The 22818-nt window shown below is 37.3% G+C and overlaps 1 protein-coding gene and 1 long non-coding RNA gene across 4 annotated transcripts in view; one reads left to right on the forward strand and one right to left on the reverse strand.

Annotated features, from left to right (window-relative positions):
* The first annotated feature begins 709 nt into the window (after positions 1-709).
* Positions 710-18361, forward strand: slc6a2 (solute carrier family 6 member 2). 2 transcript variants are annotated; one of them, XM_079453630.1, is made up of 15 exons: positions 710-826; positions 1146-1605; positions 2598-2729; positions 2913-3150; positions 9224-9362; positions 9494-9628; positions 9755-9858; positions 10900-11024; positions 11110-11222; positions 11963-12091; positions 12374-12473; positions 13742-13842; positions 15080-15247; positions 15663-15734; positions 15945-18361. In XM_079453630.1, the coding sequence occupies exons 2-15, from the start codon at positions 1308-1310 to the stop codon at positions 15966-15968; spliced, it is 1878 nt and encodes a 625-aa protein (XP_079309756.1). In that variant the 5' UTR covers positions 710-826; positions 1146-1307; the 3' UTR covers positions 15969-18361. The 2 variants fall into 2 exon arrangements, with proteins under 2 accessions (XP_079309756.1, XP_079309757.1); XM_079453631.1 differs by having other exon boundaries at positions 10939-11024.
* Positions 7729-22818, reverse strand: part of LOC306892519 — a 40070-nt gene continuing 24980 nt past the window's right edge. For both annotated transcript variants that reach the window (XR_013786473.1, XR_013786474.1), the window contains 3 exons: positions 15106-15238; positions 9208-9399; positions 7729-8238 (listed from right to left, as the gene is read on the reverse strand). This is a non-coding gene — a long non-coding RNA (uncharacterized lncRNA). The remainder of the gene's footprint in view (positions 8239-9207; positions 9400-15105; positions 15239-22818) is intronic.

Genomic DNA, 22818 nt, shown 5'->3' on the forward strand with positions numbered 1-22818 from the left:
GACCAGAATATGTACAAATTGCACAAAAACAGCCCTGTAAAGGTTTCATAAAAGAAACGCTGGAGAGCTTTAAGGGGACATTCATTGACTTTAACGGGATGAACTGATCTCCCATATCTAATAGAAATCGTCGCCTTTGGCTAAAGCGGGTGTGGAATTAGATTACACATGGAACACAATGCTTTTACTGCTTCTTAGAAAACAACTAATTTAATCTGTGAAGAAGAGAGAAGAAACAGGCAATTTAGAGAGAAATAAAAACAGACTTTAAAAAAATACAGTGGCGAGAGAGCCTATTAACCTATTTGTAAAATGTATTCTTTCAATTCCCATTTTGGCTAATTCAAAATGTACACGCGCATTGTGTTGGAGATTGTAAATCTCGTGTTGACCATTTATGACTTTATTTCAATTCAATACACTGGGTAAAAAAACACACAAATGTCTTCTAAATAAGCCAACAACCTTCATTTTATCAAGCTCATACAGCATGAGTAGTGAAAATAATCAAGTCAGGTGCGACTGAATGTCAAAGTGAACAAACGAGGTCCTTCCTATTTGCAATCCAGCGGTGGCGCACAGTGTGTTTGTGGATGCAGAGCGCGCGCTCAGGGGGCGGGGGGAAGCTTCCAGATATGATCACGAAGAGGATAATGATTATATAGAAAAATCACGTGGAGAAACTCCGTGTTGTTTTAAATGCTTGCATTTTATAGTCTTCAGTCTGTTGGGAGGTGAGAGTAAAACTTCCATGAGGAGCGGCAGTCTCTTATTTTCTTGATCGAGCGGCAGAGACGGATTATGGAGGGACCCCTCAGATTGACAAGTACATCATTATCTTTACTGTTACAGATATATATGAAAAGAAAGACAATATGACTTGATGTAACTTAAATTTTGTTATTCTATTACTTACGTTGATAAGTAATAGAATAATAACTTATATTACTCACCAAGAGCAAATGTTAAGTAGTAAAAAGTTTTATTTTACTCTAAAATTCTTTTGCGCACTCTTCGTTAACCATTTTGCCATTTTTTGTAATTATTGACGGTGACGCGTAAAAGTACATGTATTATTGGATGAATATAAAGATGCTGTACTCAGTCTCGTTTTAGTAAACTTTTATTCCTCTCTCTCCCCACAGCTGATGAACGCTGATGCGATCTCAAATTCACTCCTGCTGTAGCGTTTCCTCATCACCATCATCACCAGCATCATCAGCATCAGCATCATCATCGTCAGTACGAGTTTCGCGAGCCTCACCTTCTCCACATCCTCGGGGCCACGAGAGCGCTAGGGCGCAAAGATGAACATCCCGGTCCTGCCCGAGAACAAGCTGTCCGCGGTGGCCCCGTTAAAACAGTTGAACGTGGAGAAGAAGGAAGTGGAGCTGATTCTGGTGAAGGAGCAGAACGGGGTCCAGTACACGAATTCCTCTATAGTGGGCTCTCCGAGCTCCCCCGGCTGCACCTCCGGATCCGCGGATGTTGAAGAAAGAGAGACATGGGGCAAGAAACTGGACTTTCTGCTTTCGGTCATAGGCTTTGCCGTGGACCTGGCAAATGTGTGGAGGTTCCCCTACCTGTGTTACAAAAACGGAGGAGGTAAGGTATTTATTTTAAGGGTGTTATTTATGTTCGCCCATTTATGTTTTGTGTTACATTGTACAAGTGATCGTGTATTCTGTACTGCCAACTGTGCATACTGTATATATAAATTAATACTGAAGCAATTTACAAATGCATTGTTATTCTTAATCTTTCAGAAACTACACTCAGGGTCACTGAGTGAACTACACTTCTAAGCCATTGTTTAACAGTTGCTTGATTTTTGTTAATTTATGAGAAACCTAATATATGTTGCCACTCTCTGTGCAGCAGATTTTTGGGTGTCAGAGGTGTGTTTACTGTACAGTATGTCTTTATTGCATAAAAGCAATATTTTATGCAAATGTGTATTAAAATTAATTCAAGAGACATTTAGTCAATGGTGGTAGTGGCATACACTCTTAAAAATAAAGGTGTTTCACTGTGCCATGAAAGAACCTTTTTCTAAATGGTTCCATAAAGAATTTATCTTTAATATCTGAAGAACCTTTGTGTTTCACAAAAGGTTCTTTGTGATAAAAAAAGGTTCTTCAGATTATAAAAACTAAGTAAGAGATGGTTCTTTAAAGAGCCTTTGACTGAAAGGTTCTTTTTGGAACAAAAATGATTCTTCTATGGCATCGCTGTAAAGAACCTTTTAAGCACCTTTGTTTTTAAGAGTGTGCAGCATAAATTTCATTGATATGGTCTGAGTACAATATAAGTAGAGGGTACTGTATATTACAGTAGTGTAGCGCAGTAGTTCCAACCTTGCTGATTTTGAAGGTGACATTTGGCTTTGAAGGAGACAGCTTGGCTTAAAGTGGCACAAGGCTGGTAAATATTTAAATTAGACAGTTACTTGAAAAGGGAGCAGTTTTACAAAATACGGTAGCAGAGTGAAGAACTTTATATACATTTTGTGAATTTCACATTCTCCACTGTACATTTGCAATGAAGTGTGTTGGTGAATGCAATGACGAATGTATATAATGTGACTGCGTCCCCAGGTGCCTTTCTGATCCCATACATTCTGTTCCTGTTCATTGCTGGGATGCCACTGTTTTACATGGAACTAGCCCTGGGTCAATATAACAGAGAGGGAGCAGCTACTGTTTGGAAAATCTGCCCTGCATTTAAAGGTAAGTTGAAAATGTCTACACCCTTATTCAAGTGAAATTAAAACTATTGAGATAGAATGTACGAAACACATGCCATGGATCCAATAAAACTTTTTAAAGCACTTTGACTTCAGCCAACAGACCTTAAAACAAATCCATTGAGCACTACTGTATAACAAATTATGCCCATTACTTTTTTCTCAGGCGTTGGCTACACAGTGATCCTCATAGCTTTGTATGTGGGGTTTTACTACAACGTCATCATAGCTTGGTCATTGTATTACTTATTCGCCTCATTGACCAATGAGCTGCCCTGGCTAAAATGTGGCAACCCCTGGAACAGCCCCAATTGCACAGATCCACTGCTCAGTAATGGCTCCTTCTTGGCTAATGGAACCAGCTACGCCAAGTACAAGAACACACCTGCCGCAGAGTTCTATGAGTAAGTTCTTTGAATTATAAATTTCAACCACCACCCCTCCATACATGTATATTTGCTCGTTTCTTTGCAGGTTTTCTTTAAAGCTTTTTTAGCATGGAGCATTATTAATATACGTATAAGTTACTCTTTAGTTCCTCTTTGTCATGTTGAGTCTTGCTTATATGGCACCTAATGGAACTATCAGTCAGCTATTGCTGTTCAGGATTTGTTTTCCATCTATTCGTTCGTTCCATTGTGCATGTAGTGTTTTGTAGGACTGGCACGTGGCATGTGACATCTGCACAGTATTGGCTGTGTAGGCTTGTGTCTGTCTGTGAGCTCATGAATACTGTTCTTGTGGATTTTTAGTTTTTTTCAGTAGTTTTTTGGAGGAAAAATATGAAAACCACATTTGAAAACTGGCTGCGACTCTGTCAAGATGTGTTTACGAGTTTTGGACTTTAGTTGATCATTGCTGCTGGTTGAGCAAAAAGTCAGCCGTGAGAGAAAATCTGTCAGTATGAAAACTAGTTTAGTGTTGGGAGGCAGGTTGACTTCCATCCATCAGTGTAGCTATTATCATGATTTCCTGGCAGGATAAGGGTTCTTATCCTTATTTCTTTTTAGAATGGTGTAACTACTAATAAAAACACAACAAGACCTTCACAATATGTACACTGTGTACAGTGCTTTATGTAATTTACTTGTATATTAGATAAATATCAGGGTGGTGCCAGCAATCTGGATTTTAGCAATTGTTTGTGACTTCACCTCCAAATGCCTTTTTTGATAATTCCTTTATATTAAGTATAATTTTTTTTAAATACTGGTGTATTCTTCTGTCACTGCTGTGGGATGACAGGCACAAAGATCAGATTGTTCGATTTGAACTCTTATGCTGAACAATTTATGTCCAAATAAGTAAGGCTGGTATTCGAAATGCCTCCCTGCATTCTATAATGTCGTACAAGGCTATGTAAAACACTCAGTTCTGTAGCTTTTGATGTTGACTGAAGAAAGGCACCCATTTGCACTTCAAAGAAATCCAATCCTTTTCCTTGGAAAATTGGGCTGCTCACAAAAACTAGAGGAATACCTGGAACAATGAAGATCCTTTATCTCTTTGCTGAATTGTTAACAGTCAATTATGGAAAATAGAAAATTTAGAGAGACACAGGTCACCAGGGTTCCAACTGTTCTTTTTATTATCTTTAAAGGAAAAGTTCACCTAAAAATCTAAATTATTTTATACTCACCCACATGATGTTCAACATGTTTAACGACCTCCCGGTGTCTTCGTAACACAAATAAATTTATTTTAGGTAGTATTTTAGGTGACATCCGGAAGATTTCCAGACCTCCTCAAAGACATCATGGTTATAGTTGTTGTCAAGGTCCAGAAAAGTACATCGCTAAATTGGTCCATCCGCTCGTAGTGGCTCAACAAATTTTTTTTGAAGCGATGAGACCGAATGCACATGCGTCAAAGTGTTCTTGTGAACCATAGATTGACAAGACAGGAGAGCTTGCCCCTGCTGCAAGACAGAGGAGAATAAATTGATCAAAGACATTATTTTGGTTTGTTTTTCGCACATAAAGTATTCTCGTCGCTTCAAAAGATTTCAGGTTGAGCCACAATTTAACAATGTCTTTAGTACTTTTCTGGACCTTGACAACAACTAGAACCATGATAAATATGAGGAGGCCTGGAAATCTCTCCGATGTCACCTAAAGTATCTTTATTTGTGTTCCGAAGATGCCAGGAGGTCTTAAAACATGTTGAACATCATGTGGGTGAGTAAAAAATGACACAAATTAGATTTTGAGGTGAACTTTTCCTTCAAAGAAACATTTATTGTACGGTTTTCCCTGTACTTTAAATACATACCAGATAATGACCGTTTTAAGTCTCATTATTTGAGTTTGTACTTATATCTTACAGTAAAGATAATCTGAATATTGTGTAAAATGCCACTCTTTAAAATTTAGATGTTCCAGAAATAGAGACATATTATGACAAACTGTTGTTAAATCATAAATTGCAGTTCCCACATGTTTAAACGGTTTTCCATCCAAGCCGAAATGATTCCTTGAAATGATGATAAAACACGCTGTTTTAAATAAGATTTGAAAAGGTTTCAGGCTTGTTTGAATATAAAATAACGGTCTTTACGGCAGTGCTTCCTAGTGTGGTTGTGTATCAATTTGTTCATCCAATCTTCTCACACCTTTGCTGTCTATCTATCTACCGCTTTTTCTCTCACATTGATTCTTGTACAGTATTTTTTGATGGTCCTGCTTAGTTTTTTTCTTGCAATTTCTCCCTCTCCTGTTCGTTTCCCCTCTTTCAGACTGCTTTCCCAGCCAGCAGTGCTTTGAAGTGTCGTTTCCCCAGCTGTCTTCTGTGTGTAAGGGGATGTGGAAAGCTGTCATTTCCTCCGCTCTTCCTCCCTCGTGTCGCTATATTATAATAGTTTTCGGCCACCAGTGATCCTGGGACAGCACACGGGGCACCAGAGAACATTCATTACTGTCACACATACAACATGCTCACTCACTCTGCGGTGTGCCATACACTGAATATTAGATTAACCAGTGTGCTACCCAGAATAGCTAAACATGACAGGGAAAGCCATGGACCAATCACAGAAAGAGATATTGAACTAACAGCTGACAGCTCTGCGCCTCAGTCAGGCCGCTAATAGAACACACCAGGTTTATCTGTGTCGCACAAACCGTTGTGCAATGTGTCATTCGAAGCTGACGACAGCCAGACAAGAGCAAAAAGGAAGTTGTATGACAAGCTCAAGTAAATTTCTAGTCTTTTTCGTCACCCACATATTTTTTCACTAAACTGTCTCTGCCAGTCTCTGCCAAGTCGAAGTCGATCACTGTTTGTCGAGAATAATGAACAGTTACTGCGCTGTTGTATTGTTTTACACAGTGGGTGTCCTAAATCTAATTATCCCATCATTACTGAAATCATGTTACATCATACACAGTCTCAGATTTAACACTGGAGTGATGTCATAAAAACAAGCAAGTGGATTTTGAGCAATAAAATATAATTATTTTGAACGAGAGAGTTATAAACGCAACATGATTAATTATAATCAAGGCACCTGTAAAAATAAATCATTCAATAAACAGCACGGAAATTGTCATAAACCTTTAAAATGATTATCGTCAAGTTAAAAGAATACATCATTCTCAATAGTGTTCTCAATTGCTACCCAGTCAGTTTAATATTGAGTACGTTTAATAATATGATATGAGAAGGTTTAAATCTACAACTGCTGTCTGTTTTCACTTTGTTTTTACCAAAGATTTCTGGGAAATCACAATAATCCAACACTTTGTTTGTGTCAGCCAGAACGGTACTTATTGTGCGATTTCACAAACACATTTTAGACATGCTGCAATCTGTTATGAAGTGTAATATTCTCCAGAGATAAGAAAGCTGTGATGAGACCCCACATGCCATCAGAGGTCTCCTTATGGGCTTTTTTTCTGGCTGGTATATGTTGAAATCATAGGTATTAGAGTTTAGTTTGGCAAAGGCAGAACCCCGGATTAACTCAGAGCTCTTGAGGGAACGTTTGCCAAAGATATTTGCTAATCTAATGCAATTATATGATTAGAGGGGGCTGCGCTCATATCTGTCCTGTCAGTGAGACTTTTAAAGAAGAAAGAAAAGTAGGAATGTATGAAGTTTGCAGGATAATTAAGATTATATGATGACTTTGGTTCCAAAATGAGATAACTTTTAATGTGCAGTCCAATTAATATCAATCAGTTGGTTTGTATTGATTTGAGCCACAATAACAAAAAAATACAGCTAACTAACACAATAAAAACATGATGTTAACATATGAAAAATGTTGACAACGGAGTAATCTCATTTTGGAACCAAACTTTTCATATCTTTGTGCTTGTTTTTGAATGTTTATTATTGTACACAAGGCCATCAAAGCATAAGGACACAAGCTATCAAAAGTTGATTTCCAAGGTTGATATCTCCCTACATCTTTTCAATGTCTTACTTGTAGTCAAGTGCATGTCACTGTCGTGTCTTTAATTGGTTATTTGGAAGTAATAAGGTCTCCCTTTCTAGTGTTATTGCAAGTACACATGTTTGTCTTTAAGTGGCAAATGAGTGAAGAAATGCATGAATTGAACACAAAAACAGAATTGTTTAAAGTGCGTTGTTTCATAGAGCCAGGGGTCAAATTAAATGTCAGAGAAACTGGATTAAAGGTCAAGCTATAGCAGAACAGACAGATTGGCAGGCCCCTCGGGATATTATTGGCAATAATTACGCAAATTGGATACTTCAAACAACATGAACGACTGGATTGGGATTAGACCGTCTCCCATCCCTTGAGGGTTGATGCTCTGTCTGGTTATCCTTTTTCATTAGACAAGAAGTGATGGTTTCATCACCCTGGACCTCACACTCTTGTTTATCCTCACTGCAGGACTGAATTACTTTTTGATTGATTCATGAGACGCTGGACAAATCTCAAACTCTCTCCATCTTTAAAGTTTGGATGCTGCGTTCCCCATATATAGACATTATAGCTGGAAATGAAACCAGACCTGTGTGCTGATCCTTTATTGTTACTGTCAACATTGTAAAAACGGCACATTACACAGAAAATCATACATCAGTTGACATGAAGAATTTGAAATAGAAATCATTTGAAGTACTGTAGTATGACACATCTGGTTTGAAAATCAAACCTGAATTCATAAAGTGTGTTCCAGTATTCGTTTCTTCTCTACAAGATACTACTTTCAGAAGGAAAGATTACAGCAAATGCTCTGGCAGTCCTTTAGAAGCTTGTTTATAATTTAAGAACAATGGCCTTTACTGTTTCTGCTCTTTGAACTTCACTGGGAGGTGCAGCACAGGAATTATTTAGATCTCATTCTACAGAGGCTCTTTTCAGATGGGGCGTATGCAGATATTTGCTGGAAGACAGAACCCAGCTATGGAATTCATGATTGGATAGAAACCAAACATCTTCACCGTAATTCATAATTTTTTTATTTGAAGACAAAATTGCTACGAAGAAACATTGGTCATCCCTCCTGGGATGCAAGAACCTATGGAGGAAATAGAGATTTATAAGTAATTTATGATCTGGCAAATGAGTTGAATGGACTAACACAGAGAGAGTGGCTGATACAGTTTGAGTTAGTGTGTGCAGGAGAAAGGACAATACGAGACACAGACATAAAATAAGAGCAAGCATAACCATAACAAATGAAGCACATAAAAGTCTGAAAGAATGTGCTGCAATAACAAGACAAGTTTCCATTGAAAGTGATCCTAGACTGAGTTCTGTTATAAAAGATACTGAGCTGACAATAACACTTTATTAGTAGTAGCTAAGGACGCGTTACTGTATATCATTTGGAAGAGCAGATGAGGCCCACTTCCAAGAAACATGTGCGCACATCATGCGTTTGACGTCATGTGTTTTTGTAGTGTTTCTGTTTTTGTTCAACTGGTCATAAATATTTTTTAGAAGACAACATTTTACCTGAAGACCTAACTAAAAGACAGGTAAGAGGGTTTTAGACAAACTAAGACAATTATTTATTTAAAAGATTTGTATTCTTTGCACCACAAAAAATAATCTGTATAGTTTATAACCCCATTACCCACCTTAAATCCTGAATGTAGACCTGTAGATATTAATGTAGTTGATGTATTTACGCTGAACAGCTCTTTTGACTATTTTAATGCGTGTTCAACAACGTTCATGAATATTTTACTCTGTTGTCTCACAAACTAACAAGAAACACAATTATAGTTGTATTATTTGTGGGAGCTTCATTGATAAGACCTTCATAATTGGATAAGGAAGAATTCAAATAAATCCCTGATGGATCCTTCCTTCATGGTCACTTTGAGAGCCTTTGAACAAGGCACAGGAGGAATGTTATCTAACTCTCGATAAAAGTGCCCAAAATACAGCATACTTTCATTTAAAGCGAAAGATAAGCTAAAAATGTTGCATAAAATCCCTATTTCAGACTAGAAACAGATAATGCTTAAACCATGCCGACCTTTTCTCCTCTCAAGGCGCGGGGTGCTGCACATCCACGAGAGTAAAGGCATCCATGACCTGGGTCTTCCTCGCTGGGACCTCACTCTCTGCCTTGTTGTGGTGGTCTTCATCCTCTACTTCAGCTTGTGGAAGGGGGTCAAATCATCGGGAAAGGTGCAAAACCTCCAAACGATGTTTGTTTTAGGCCATTCTGTCAATGACAGGTCTGAGTAAATATTAAATTGTTGAGAATCTGTAGGTTATAATGTGATCTGTTTTCAAGAGGTGTGTTTGGGTGTGTTCAGGTGGTGTATATTACAGCTACTATGCCCTACGTAGTGCTATTGGTGTTGCTGATTCGAGGCATCACTCTCCCTGGTGCAATGAATGGAATTAGGGAATATATCTACGTTGACCTGAACAAGCTCAATAACCCACAAGTATGTTATTTACCCACAAGTGCTGTAACTCATTCTGTGAACATACAATGAGATATCTCCATACATAAATCTTAAGAGATGTACTTCGCTTTGTAATAGACAGATAATCATTGATTTTTGCTGCAGGTATGGATTGATGCAGCGACTCAGATTTTCTATTCTCTAGGAGCTGGGTTTGGAGTCCTCATTGCCTACGCTAGCTACAATAAATTTGACAATAACTGCTACAGGTAAGACAGATCTTGATACGTGTGGTAGGTAATAATGTTGCATAGTTGTATCTTGGTCATTACACTAAAGGGTTTAATGTGTGAATTCTACTTCATAGCACACATTAAAGATTTTTTGCTAAGCTAACTTAGGCTAAGGACACAAGTTGGCTCTTCTGCCTCTGAAAATTACATTTAGTAAGAATTGTTGATGGGACCAGCAGGTGGCAGTCACCTTGTGAATCCCTGTGGTTATAATAACAGTATACAGAATAACAGATTTTTTGATCCAGGTCATACTGTCGAACAATGTTTCTCTGTGTCTTAAGACGTTTCACCACTCATTAAAGTATATATATCAAATGGTGAGGTTGGAGACTTGCCCAGAATTTAACCTCATCACACACATTGGGCCTTATTAATAAAACGCAATAAAAGTAAATTGTGCGAAATTTTAGATCAAAATGGATTTATAAACGGTGTACACAAATTTGTTCTGCTTGTATCCCTACTGATATCATAAGGCTCATTCAATGCTGAAGAAAACTGTCTGGGTTAGAATAAAATTTTTGACTTAAGTCAAATACTTTTCATATTCCATCTTGTCTCATATATCACGCTTATTATTAATATTAATGACTTACAGTAAGCAGTATCAATTTTACATTAGCTGAAACTGAACCCACAAATTCAACTTTGTTAAGAAATTAAACTAATATGAGTGTGTATTTCCAATCACGTTTTCACATTGAAAATACAAGTGCACAAGAAACCAAAACACAATTCCAGTGAAATGAGTGTTCATATACTTCCACGCAGTCTACATTTATTGCAGTCATTATGTTAACCGGTGATGAATTTAGCTATTGCAATGTTATGCTGTGTCAAACCCAGTGGAATCATGACAACAGGGCTTCAAAAATAGACTAAATGAAAAGATTTCATTTAATATAAAACAGAGCTGATCTTCAATGCGTCTTCAAGCATTCACTTTTAAATATTTATATGACCGATCCCGCAAGTCATCAGCTATAATGTATCTCTTCTTGTGCTCTATTGCAGGGATGCTATCCTAACCAGCACTATAAATTGCATTACCAGTTTCTTCTCAGGGTTTGCCATCTTCTCAGTACTGGGGTATATGGCTAATCGGCATGGTGTCGAGATAAAGGATGTGGCCACTGATGGTCTGTAGCCTCTACAGTTTTTGCTCTTGTATAAATTTGCTCATGTATGCAAATCCGTGTAGTGATTCTGCATGTCTGTGTTCAGGAGCTGGACTGGTATTTATTATCTACCCAGAAGCGATTTCAACTCTACCTGGATCTACATTCTTTGCAATAGTCTTTTTCATTATGCTTCTGACCCTTGGGATTGACAGCGCTGTAAGTTCAAATAAATCTTGTTATTGTCTTGGTTTCTATGCAACTGGTTTGATTTTGGTATAGTGTATACTGTAACATCTATTCTAAATGTTTAGATTGTCTTTCGATACTATCTACATCTCACTTGAAATTGAGACAAAATTGTTTAGATATAAATTATTTACAGTTTTTGCATTTGGCAGATGCTATTATCGAAAGTGAACTACAGTGCACTCAAGCTGCCCATATATTTGATCAGTATAGTTCCATTTACAAATTAAGCTATGGGAACACCATTTAAATCATCATGTAACGGAAGTTGCGATTGACTTTTTTTCCGTATCGTGACGTATATTCATCCGAGTGAAACGGTTTCTGAAATGAGAAATATACAGGGCCCTTTCCTTTTTGATCGGTTTGTTTTTTCAGTGACTGATCCGGGGCCTGGAGGGGAGGGCTAAAAATGCCTGTCCATTGGACAGTCAGTATAGTCCTACCCTTTTTGTTGCTTATGTCAAGTGAAGAAGAGTTGTTGTTGAGAGGGGGAGAGGAGCTTAATGTTTTTGATTAAAGATTACAAGTGCAAATGAATAAAATAAAATAAAAATTGTTCACGGATAAATCATTAACACGGTGTAAAACACTTAGAATTTTCCTCTTTGATTTTATGGTGACTTTAAGATTCAACTATTTAAACTTCAACTAATAATAGTGCAACTGTAAAATCCAGTATGAATATACTAGTGACGTATCCTATTTAGATGGGTGGCATGGAGGCAGTTATCACTGGACTCTCAGATGACTTCAAAATTCTCAAGAGGAATAGAAAGGTTTTTACATTCGCTACGGCATTTGGGACATTCCTGGTGGCGCTCTTTTGCATAACAAATGTAAGTGTTGTTTGCACAATACGAAGTAATTGTTTTCATTAGAAATATTATTATTTCTGACACTGTAATATTTTCTTTATTCAATATTTTACAAACATCTTAAGAAACATTAAGCTGAATCCAACAATGTTCTGTATTCAGGCAGTGTAAGAAAATGTATACACCAAAATATATTAATGTTTATTTTATTGTCACATATTTTTTTAGAATGTTTCAGTTTTTTTGCAGCTCAGTGTAGAGCTTCATCTTACTTTGTCAACTTCTTTTGCTGTGTCATTACAGGGTGGGATCTATGTTTTGACGCTGTTGGACAAATATGCAGCAGGGACATCGATTCTGTTTGGGGTGCTGATCGAAGCTATTGGAGTGTCTTGGTTTTATGGTGAGTATTTGCATGATCACATTGTCATCATAACAGGTACCACGGGTGGTACCATCTGCTTTTTAAGTCTAATGTAACGTGCCATTGCTTTCAGCTGCAAACGCTCTATCAGATGTCAATAACAAAACATGCTAATATTATTGACATGCTTTCAAACTATTGAAAACCAAAACAATCCTAACCTTTATCTCCATAATAAAATCCCAGACAGCAAGACAGCAATTACTTTTTGAATGATTAAAATATTGATGTTAGAGCTTCTTTCTGGAGAATGTAATGCACACCTTGAGTTTATAAACGTTGTGCTTAAATATGAGATATGACTAAATAGTGGTCATAAACAGCTGTTAAGATCGCATCCTCGCTTGAAACAATGGAGGCTTGGATCCAAAAAAGGGATTACTTACAATTTATCTTAACAAGAGAATAAGCATCTGTTTACTGTTGCAGAGTAATACTGCACTGCCCATTTTAAAAGTTTGAATAAAACGCATTATGCAACTCATCCTCTTATTGTATAGTGCTCTATAATCGTAATAATCTGAACCTGAATGAGACAAAGCACATGTGCCGTGCTGCGGTCCTGCTGAGAAACTTTACACAGAAATCGCAAGGATAAAGCACACAACAGGAACCTGTCTCGTATTGCAAACTTAAATGATTTATGATGATACTCAACATTTTATTGCATTAATGGAAGTCTTTTAATAACAGTGCCTTAGCGAATTAAAGCATAATTTTAAAGAACCCAAATGTAGTGGCTAACTTTTTACTGCAGACCAGGACATGTAGTTTATTGTAGATACGCCTTCTAATAAAAGGGAGGAAATTTCTAGTGCCACGTTGGTTCTACTCATGACTGAAAACCTAAAGTATACTTTGGAAATTGTGGAATTCTACAGTTGTTTGAATCTATTGCAGTGTGGTTAACTCTGTATATTCTATGACCCAAATACATGCCCACAACAGATCAAAAGCTAATCCATTTTGCCCCAATATCAAAACACCACGTTCAAAGTCTCAAAATACAATATTATCACCTCTGCAGTCCATGATATTGCTTTTTGACTTCTGACGCTTCTCAAATCTATTTTAAATATATAACATAACTTTCAAACAAAGTTCTATCTATGAGTACAGTACAGTGCATTCAGATCATAGCTGATATTGTAACAAGAGAAGCCACAATTCAAAGCAGGGTCCCAGGTGCCATTATCTTGTAATGATGTCCAGATGCTGCTAATTTTCTTTGTATGTATGCCCTTTAGGCGTGGACAGATTTAGTGAAGATATTGAACGCATGATGGGCTTCAAACCAGGAATCTACTGGAGAGTTTGTTGGAAGTTCGTCAGTCCAGTCTTTCTATTGGTGAGTGATATGCCTGGGTAACATTACTACATATACCCAAATATTTTGAGTCACAGCAAAGAGAGTCAGTTCATTTAGAAGTCAACACCACATGACTTGAGCACATCAATGTTGACTTTATTAGGGCCAGCTTACTGACAACGAAGGTCTCCCTTGTATTCATTTAAAAACACCTCAGTGTTGGCCAGATATACTACATTACACCTGTTAATTTTTCAGTCCTGACTAAAATACATCAGGGCCTGTGCAGTGTGTTGTCAGTGTATCTTAAAGTGATAGTTCACCCAAAAATGAAAATGTACTTACTCAATTGTCATTTCAAACCGGTATGACTTTCTTTCTTCTGCAGAACACAACAGAAGATATTTTGAAGAATGTTGTTAACCGAACAGCGATGGCACCCATTTACTTGCATTGATTTTGGGTCCCTACAATGAAAGTGAAATGGGTGCCGTTGCTGTTTGGTTAACAACGTTGTTTTCTGTAGAAAAAAAGTATTTTGGGTGTACTATCCCTTTAAGATGACAATGGAAACTTAAACATAAGACATGCCATCTTTTTTATGGCTTTGAAGGAATAGTTCACCCTTTTAATTTTGTCATCATTTATTCACCCTCAAGTTGTTCCAAATTTGTATAAATGTCTTCGTTCTTTGTCTTAGTTTTTTGGGTGAACTATCCCTTTAAGACAAAGACAAAGGGCTCTATTTTATCGACCTAAGTGCATGGTCTAAAGCGCAAGTGCACTTAAGGCGTGTCCGAATCCACTTTTGCTAGTTTAAAGAGGGGAAAATGGTCAGCGCGCCAGATGCATGTACTGAATGGGTTGTCCCTATTCTCTTAATGAGTCCTGGGTGTGCATTGGAGCAAAACATGCATTAAACCAATAAGAGTCTCATCTGCCATTTCCTTAAAGAGCCAGTTGCGCTCTCGCCATGGCTGATTCGCCAAATTTGTAAGACCAAAGCCTGGACGCTTCTCCGAGGTTGAACATGCGAGCAGACCATCTACAGGACAAGCCAGATTTAAAACAGCGTCGGGCTTAAACTTATAAAACACTTGCGATGCACAGCTTGCGCCTGGCACCATATTTCCCCAAGTGTATGATAAAGTCCTAAGACTTTCTTAGATATAAGTCAAAAGCGATTGACACTTTGGTGTGAAAAAAACTGTAAAACAGTACTTTAGAATAATTCCTAAGATTGTATTTCTGTACCTGACATCTATTTTGTGTGCAGTTTGTAGTGATTGCCAGCATTGTTACCTCCAGTGAGCTGAAATACGATGACTATATTTTCCCTTACTGGTCGCATGTGGTGGGCTGGTCCATAGCTTTGTCGTCAATGCTGTTTGTACCCATCTATGCCTTATACAAGTTCCTTTGTATGCCAGGCACCCTAAAAGAGGTTAGCAAAAAATATATATATTCATTAATGATTTAATGTATAAGTAAATTTGCATAAACAGCATAAAGTTTGTACTATATAGTTTTATATATAGATGTTGTGTGGTCCTTGAATTGTTAGAATGTTCTATATTTCAGTTTATGATTATCAGTTTACATTATCTTTAACAGTAAATGCATAATTTGCAAAAGACACAAACAATGCTACTGACGTCGGACTGTGTTCAAAGTCTCCACAAGCACCATACTCTCTTAAATGGTTTCAGATGTCATCTAACACTTGAAAAACACAATGACACATTTCCCGTTTGCCATCTGTTTCCGAGGAGATTAAGTTTTTGTTTGGATCTGCAATTCCTTATTGTTGCCTGTTTGTGCTTTGTAGTTTATATTTTTTTTTACGTTTTTTACTATAGAGGATAGCATACTGCATTACTCCAGAACATGAACACCACTTGGTGACTGAGGGTAATGTCAGGCAGTTCAAGGTAAGACCAGAGTACAACACTAAAGGTGCCACTGCTAAATATCAGTAAATAGTAATTATAAAAGAGACCAGCCTTAATATGAGTAAACCCTTTGAGAAAGGTTACATGTCCTCACATTTATTTAATTGTGAATGTTGTATATACATCTTGAATGCATCAATACATGATATATGCAGTAATTTCTTTGAAATGTTTTGTGTTTCTTTTCAGCTAAAACATTGGTTAGCCATCTGATGAAGAGGTCAGGGGGGGGGTGCCCTCTAAAACGTTAAATGCTGGACTAGATTGTGTATGAAAGAGAAATGTTTCTGGAAAGGTCTATTATTGTACAAAAAGGGTCCCTATAAGAAAAGGACAGACTGAAGTTGGATTTGCGTGTTTCTCAACAACACACTATACTGTCCAGACTGCTCCATTTGTGTTCAGTGGTTGACTTGACTTTTTTTAGATTGTAAGGCAAAATTCTTGTAATTATATAATTAAATATTTTTTATAATCTAGGTATTTTCCACTTTTATGATTTTTTAAAATTAATTATATAAGTTTGTAATTATTTTACTTTGTAATGTCATGGCTGTGGGTCTCTTTTTCTGAAAATGTCAACAAAAACTGCTACAGGTCCTCTATGGCTAGGAAGTTGAGTGTGTGTTTATGTGGAATAAGTGGGCTTGACATGTTAACTTACAATATAGGGTATTTCACAGAGCGAGTTGTTGAGGTTTAGGTAAAAACACTGAAAAATGGAAACTTCCTTGATCAAGGAGATATTTTGCTTGATACAGCAGGCTTTGAGGGTTTTCATTGCTGTTTTCAAATCCAGCTGTGGGTTTTACCATGTTTTCCAGAATGGTTTGGTTTTGCAATAGCTGGGTTTCATCACAGGTCCACTAAGACTTATCTCAAGCACATCATTCCTCTTTTGACACACCTTACAAAGCAGACGTACACCACTTTGTCAGTGCCTTATCTAGCCATACACTTCCTGCCATTAAATCACTCCTCCTCATGAAGAAAGTGCAGGGACACATCTCATTGAGGAGAGAGCCTTCAGAATATAATGCCAAGGGAACTTCATGCTTTTAAAATGAACTAAGATTCATTCCCATGATCTGCCTCAGCTAGAGTTTAAGATCTCATTGCTATTATTTTAATATTAGGTAAAGGGGGTTGCTCAATGGACCAACATTAAGCTTTAGCCATCGCCTTGACTTCGAGAAACATTGTTACACTCAAAATATTTACTACATAATAAATTTGCTATCTTGGGGCACTGAGCATATAAGAGTTAAATTTCTTACATGTTAAAGGGATAGTTCACCCAAATTGAAAATTCTATTTTTTCTATTGTTTCAAAGCTGTGTTAATTTAGTTGTTCTGCTGAACACAAAGACTTTGTAAGGATTCAATTCAATTCAATTTTATTTATATAGCGCTTTTCACAATTTGCATTGTTCCAGATGTCAGTAACCAAACAGATCTTATCCCCCATTGACTCTTATAGTATTTATTTGACCTACTATGGCAGTAAATAGGGGATGGGATTGGTGACATTCTTCCAAACATCATCCTTTGTGTTCAGCAGAACAAAGAAACGTATGAGTTTGGAACAACATGAGTGATGACAGAATTTTCCTTTTTGGGTGAACTGTCCCTTTAAGAAATGTTGTGCCCCTTGAAGAGAATCACAGTATTGCTGATTTAAAATGAGACCATACATGAAACTCTATATATTACTACTCTTTAAGTTTTTGTTAAGCTACTAATGTTCCAAAACATTCCAAAGTGGGTTAAGGCTGTATCAATTGATTTCCTTTTGACAAAAGTTCTATTAGAATTCTTTTATTTCAAATTTTCAAGTTTTCACTTTTAAATGTGATTTTCCACTATAAGCTGAAAACTGCAATTGAAGCTCTTGTATGGTCTGTTGGAACAAGTCTTATGGGTTTTGTTTGTATCAGTGTTCTAGTACAGCAACAGAATATAATTACAACAGATTACGTCTCATGATTTCAAAAAGTCAAGTTCAATGACCCGTTTGACTTCTGTGCTTGTCTTTGTCTTGACATGACACATAGATTTTATGAATCACAGGGGCTTTCTCGTTTGAAAGAAGTGCCAAAATTAACTCCCATTATAACATCTCTGTTTGTGTTTTATTTGTGTAAAATCTCTTCAAATAACAAAACTTGGTATTGAAAACATGCTCACTAGTAAAGGAAGCAGACAAGTATGTGGATTATGAAATCTAAAGAGATACAAATATATTCTTTTGTTATATATCTAATATTATATGTATCAAATTCTTTATGAAATGTGAATGTAAACCATTTTAAACAAAGTGTCTGCTGTTATATCATGTTGTGTGATGTTGGATATAAATATTCAGAAACGTATTATTCCGTGTAACCGGAGGTGACATAGCCACATGAATGTAAACGGAGCAGCTCTGGCATTTCTGAGCGATGCTTTCAAAATAATGTGTACAAATACAAATATGTACTTTTAATTGTAAGTGACAATTATATATGGAGTCAAGATATGCACATTATAATAATAAAGTCCTTTACAGTACACATTCAGATTGAAATCACGTGTATTCCTCATTTTTGTGGAATTCTTTGTTTGGAACAACAAGCAAACTGTAACATTGTTGTTTGATCCTTGGTTTTTGAGTGAATTTAATACACAGTCCTGTGGTCAAACCATTTATTGACTACAAACGTTGTATGTTCTGCTGAGCACAGGCTGACAGAGATGTTTTGTATCTCTTTCTATAGTATTATGCTTTGCGTCTGTGTGTTTTGCCAGATATACACTCTGGTTATCAAGAGGCTGCTCTACTTTAATGCTATTTGAATGGCCGCGGGTCATTTTTGCATTGTATTTTCTAGGGACCTGGAATATTCGCCTCTTCTCTTTATGCATTTAATAAAAGTTATCACAAATGTAATCATATATAATGATTCATGGGAATCAGGTCATGTCATGTGACGTGAAATTTGTTTTTAAGAGAACAATTAATAATGGGCCATAAAAAGGTCCACCTGTAATGCTGGACTTTGTAGGGCAAAACAATCTTATTTTAATCCAATAATCATTTGCCACCATTCATAGATTTGTCTATTTGCTATGGAACATACTATGGAAAATGTATAATGAAATTATTTTAACGTTTTAGAGTTTATCATATTATAAGAATAAATGCACAATCACAGCATGTTGTCTTACAGAAAATGAAACCATGTACCCTTATAATGGGTTTAAGAAAATACAAGTTTAATGATTTGCTTATAAAGAAAAATGCAAAAAGATAAAAGAGAGGGAACAAAGCCAATGAGTGTAAAAGACAGACAGACTACACACAGGAGACAGCAGGAATTAGGTGTCTGAAAGGAGATTAGAGGGTTTATTCTGCTTCAGTTTGTATAATCTTGGGAAAGAAAATAATGAAAGAAGGAGAGAAATGGTAGGCTACTGCTTTCAATGACTGAGATATGGACACAGACAGCGAAAGAGAGGATGACCGTTTATGTGGACACAATGAGCTAAGAAGGGCATGGTGATAAAACCATCTATAACCAAGAGAAATAGACCAGTGTTACGTGTGTGAGTTGACAGTAAAAAGTAATATCGGATAGTTTAAACTATTCCCTGCAGTCTCTGCTTACTGTAATTGAGGCGGAAGAATCTGCTTAGTCTGTTATTACTCCAAATAATAAGAAAAAACACAAATCCACAAAATTGCATTTGTCCATACAGCTGTAATAAAAATTTAAAGATTTTCACTTTCTTAAAGACAGCTCTGAAATGTAATTCAAAAGGGTTTAAAATGGCCACGTTTTCAACATGCAGACATTCTTTTGACGTCTTCACAGCAACTCTTCTCTGCTTCTAAGAAAGAATATTAACTTTTGGGCTAAATATACCACTTACTGTACTGTACGATTTAAATAGCTACTAAAAGAGTAAAAAAACAGTTATGTTTAAATAATCATTATTATTAATATAATAATTCAACTGTAACATGCACATGCATTAAGTTTTAAGTACAGACTACATAATAAATCCCAGATGCTCAGGACACAGAGTTCTTCCCAGGGAAAGACCACACTGTCGAGCAGCATTATATAAACTGATAGAAGGAATTATATCATTTCAGATGCAGGATATCCTTACTTTTCTTTTATTTGTGTATTAGTCTTCCTCCTAAACTCAGTTATTCTTGTCTGTGTATCCTCCACTGATGGAAGATAGAGATGACCTGTTCTGAATTTCCGCACTCTGTACTCCCATGCACTCCTGATACAAGAAGATATTTAATACTGATTGCACTTTCTCTCTGTTTCTGTCTCTCTCTCTCCATATCTCCTTCTCTTCTCCTCCCCCTTCGTATTCATCTTATCTGCTGTGGTCTGCCCTGTGTTCTTGCTTAATGCACCAAAAAAGGTCAAAACCACAAACTTTCATCAAATTTGCTTAGCCAATAAAAGTCAAGCTGGCTCTCCACATACGGGCTAATTGCAGGCTCTCTAATACATTTAAAGAGCTCTGCAAGTTTTTTAGGTTCTCTCTCAGTAATCCAATCGCTAAAGATTAATCCGTGTGACCGCACTGATAAAATCTGTTGACAGCTAAAGAAAACCTAAAGCCACCAAATGAGATAAAGAGTGTTGATTAATTCAACATTGAGTTAAAGTGACAGTTCACCCAAAAAAATTATTTGCTCACACTCAAGACATTATTTGTCTTTTTTCCTTCCGCAGAACACAAAAGAAAATATTTTGAAGAAAGTTGGTAACCAAACAGCACCAGTACCCATTCACTTCTATTGTATAGACACAAACCAATGCAAGTTAATGGGTGCCAACATTCTTCAAAATATGTTATTTTGGGTCTTGCGGAAGAAAGAAAGTCTAGCGGTTTTGAAATGAGAAGAGGGTGAGTTAATGATGTCAGAATTGTTTTTATTTTTAATAAGGACAAAATGAAAAACATTCTAAAATGCATACTTCATAATTATTACAGTTTGCCACAAATTTTAAGTTTATCACTGCACAAACACAGACATTAGAGCCCAAGGGAAGATAAATTCCCACTCAGGATGATATTCTTTTTTTACTTAGAATAATTAAACTCTTGCATATTTGTCTTTCATTTCTTCACCCAATAGTTAACCATGAGCTTACATTCTTAAAAATAAAGGTTCTTCAGAGCGATGACATAGAATAATAATTTTTGGTTCCACACATAACCATTCAGTCAAAGGTTCTTTAAAGAACCATCTCTTTCTTAACTTTTTTATAATCTGAAGAACCCTTTTTTACCACAAAGAATCTTTTGTGAAACAGAAAGGTTCTTCTAAAGGTCCTTATGTTCTCCATGGCATCGAATAACCTTTTGAAGCACTTTTTTTTAAGAGTGTAGCTTAGTTATCTAAATGGCAAAATTCCATTTCTATTTTCCCTGTGAAATAACATCTGCCAGTGCAATAACTTTCTTTCGTAAGAGGTCTGTATATCCCAGTATTAGAAAACAGGGTCAACATAGGGCATATCCTCCCTTTACAGGGACTATTTGGGGTGTAACCGAGGAAGCCAGGAATCAATGATCTTCTTCGGTAGAGTAAATATTCCCATTGGTTATTTTTGTTAAACCGGAAAGCAAAACGAAAATGAAGATAATCTAGGTCATTCAGAGTGGACTGCTGAGTTATAAAAGCAACATTGCAAGGTTGAGTCTAGATACGTAACTGATGCTCATGAGAGATATTGAATTTAGTTCCCTTTCGAGAGAACTCTACACTGCGTCAATGTTGACACTTTGGGGAACGCCAGCAGCATGACGCATCTGAATACGTTGTGTGAAACTAATCTCGCGACTTATCGTCGCGCCGTGATTTATCGTCGCGTCGCGATGACGTCACGAGTGACGTGCGACACCGGAAGGTATAAATAGGAAGCGGATGCAGTGCAAATCAGCTTCTGCCATTTCAGCAAAGCGCTCTGTGTGTGTGAATTTTTTTGTTTGTTTGTTTACGACGTTGTCTAGATTGTTTATTGTAAACTTTATAAGAAATGAGTAGACAAAAGGCCTTTAAGCCATGTGTTTCCCCTTGTCCTCGTTTTATTACGGGTGGGGATACACATGAACTCTGTGTTGAGTGTTTGGGATTTGAGCATGCTAAGGCAGCTCTTAAGGGGGATCCCTGTGAACATTGTTTGTGGCTATCACTGAGAACACTCAACTCTCGTGCTGCTTTGTTTGATGAGTCAGGCAAAATTCGCCAGCCTCACGGATCGGGACCCGCCACTGCCGAGGCAGCGCAGCGTCTCCGTTCGTGGGGCTCGCAGATGGATGTTAATGAGGGTGCTGAGATGGCTTCGGCCTTTTCTCAACCCCCCAGTTCCATTGCCTCTGGAAGGGATTTGGGAGCCCGCATGGCGGCTTCTCCCGCCCCATCCAGAAGCCCAATGCACTGCTCTAGCTCTGAGGAGTTAGAGAGTGTTGGATTTCATACCCGGGACGTAGATGAGCCCAATGAAACTCCCCTTTCCCCTGGGTATGAGGAGCTGTTAGAGGTTGTTGACCGGGCGGTAGCCAGACTTGGCATTGACTGGCCCACAGAGCAACAAGAAGTTTTGTCTGTCAGTAAATTGGATGAACGATTCTTGAAAAAACGGGTACAACCTCAGCGTCGGGGGTTGGCATTTTTCCCCGATTTACATTCAGAGGTATCCAAATCGTGGAAAAAACCATACTCATCTCGCATATCTTCCACATCCACAAATTTTTCGAATGTGTTAGGGGCTAGAGATAAGGGGTATGGCATGATGCCAAGGGTAGAAGACACGTTGGCCGTTTATCTTTCACCAGATTCGGCATCATCTTTGAAATCCCCGACATTGCCCTCCAAACCATGTAGAGTCACGTCTAATTTGGTAGGCAAGGCGTATATGGCTTCAGGTCGGGCTGGATCATGCCTACACACCATGGGTCTCTTGCAGGCATACCAGGCCGACTTGCTGGGGGATATTAAAGAGGGCGAGGTAATAGATCCAAGTCTGCTCAACGAGTTGAGAACAGC

This window comes from Barbatula barbatula (genome assembly GCF_947034865.1).
Source record: "Barbatula barbatula genome assembly, chromosome: 1".
NCBI classification, from domain to species: domain Eukaryota; kingdom Metazoa; phylum Chordata; class Actinopteri; order Cypriniformes; family Nemacheilidae; genus Barbatula; species Barbatula barbatula.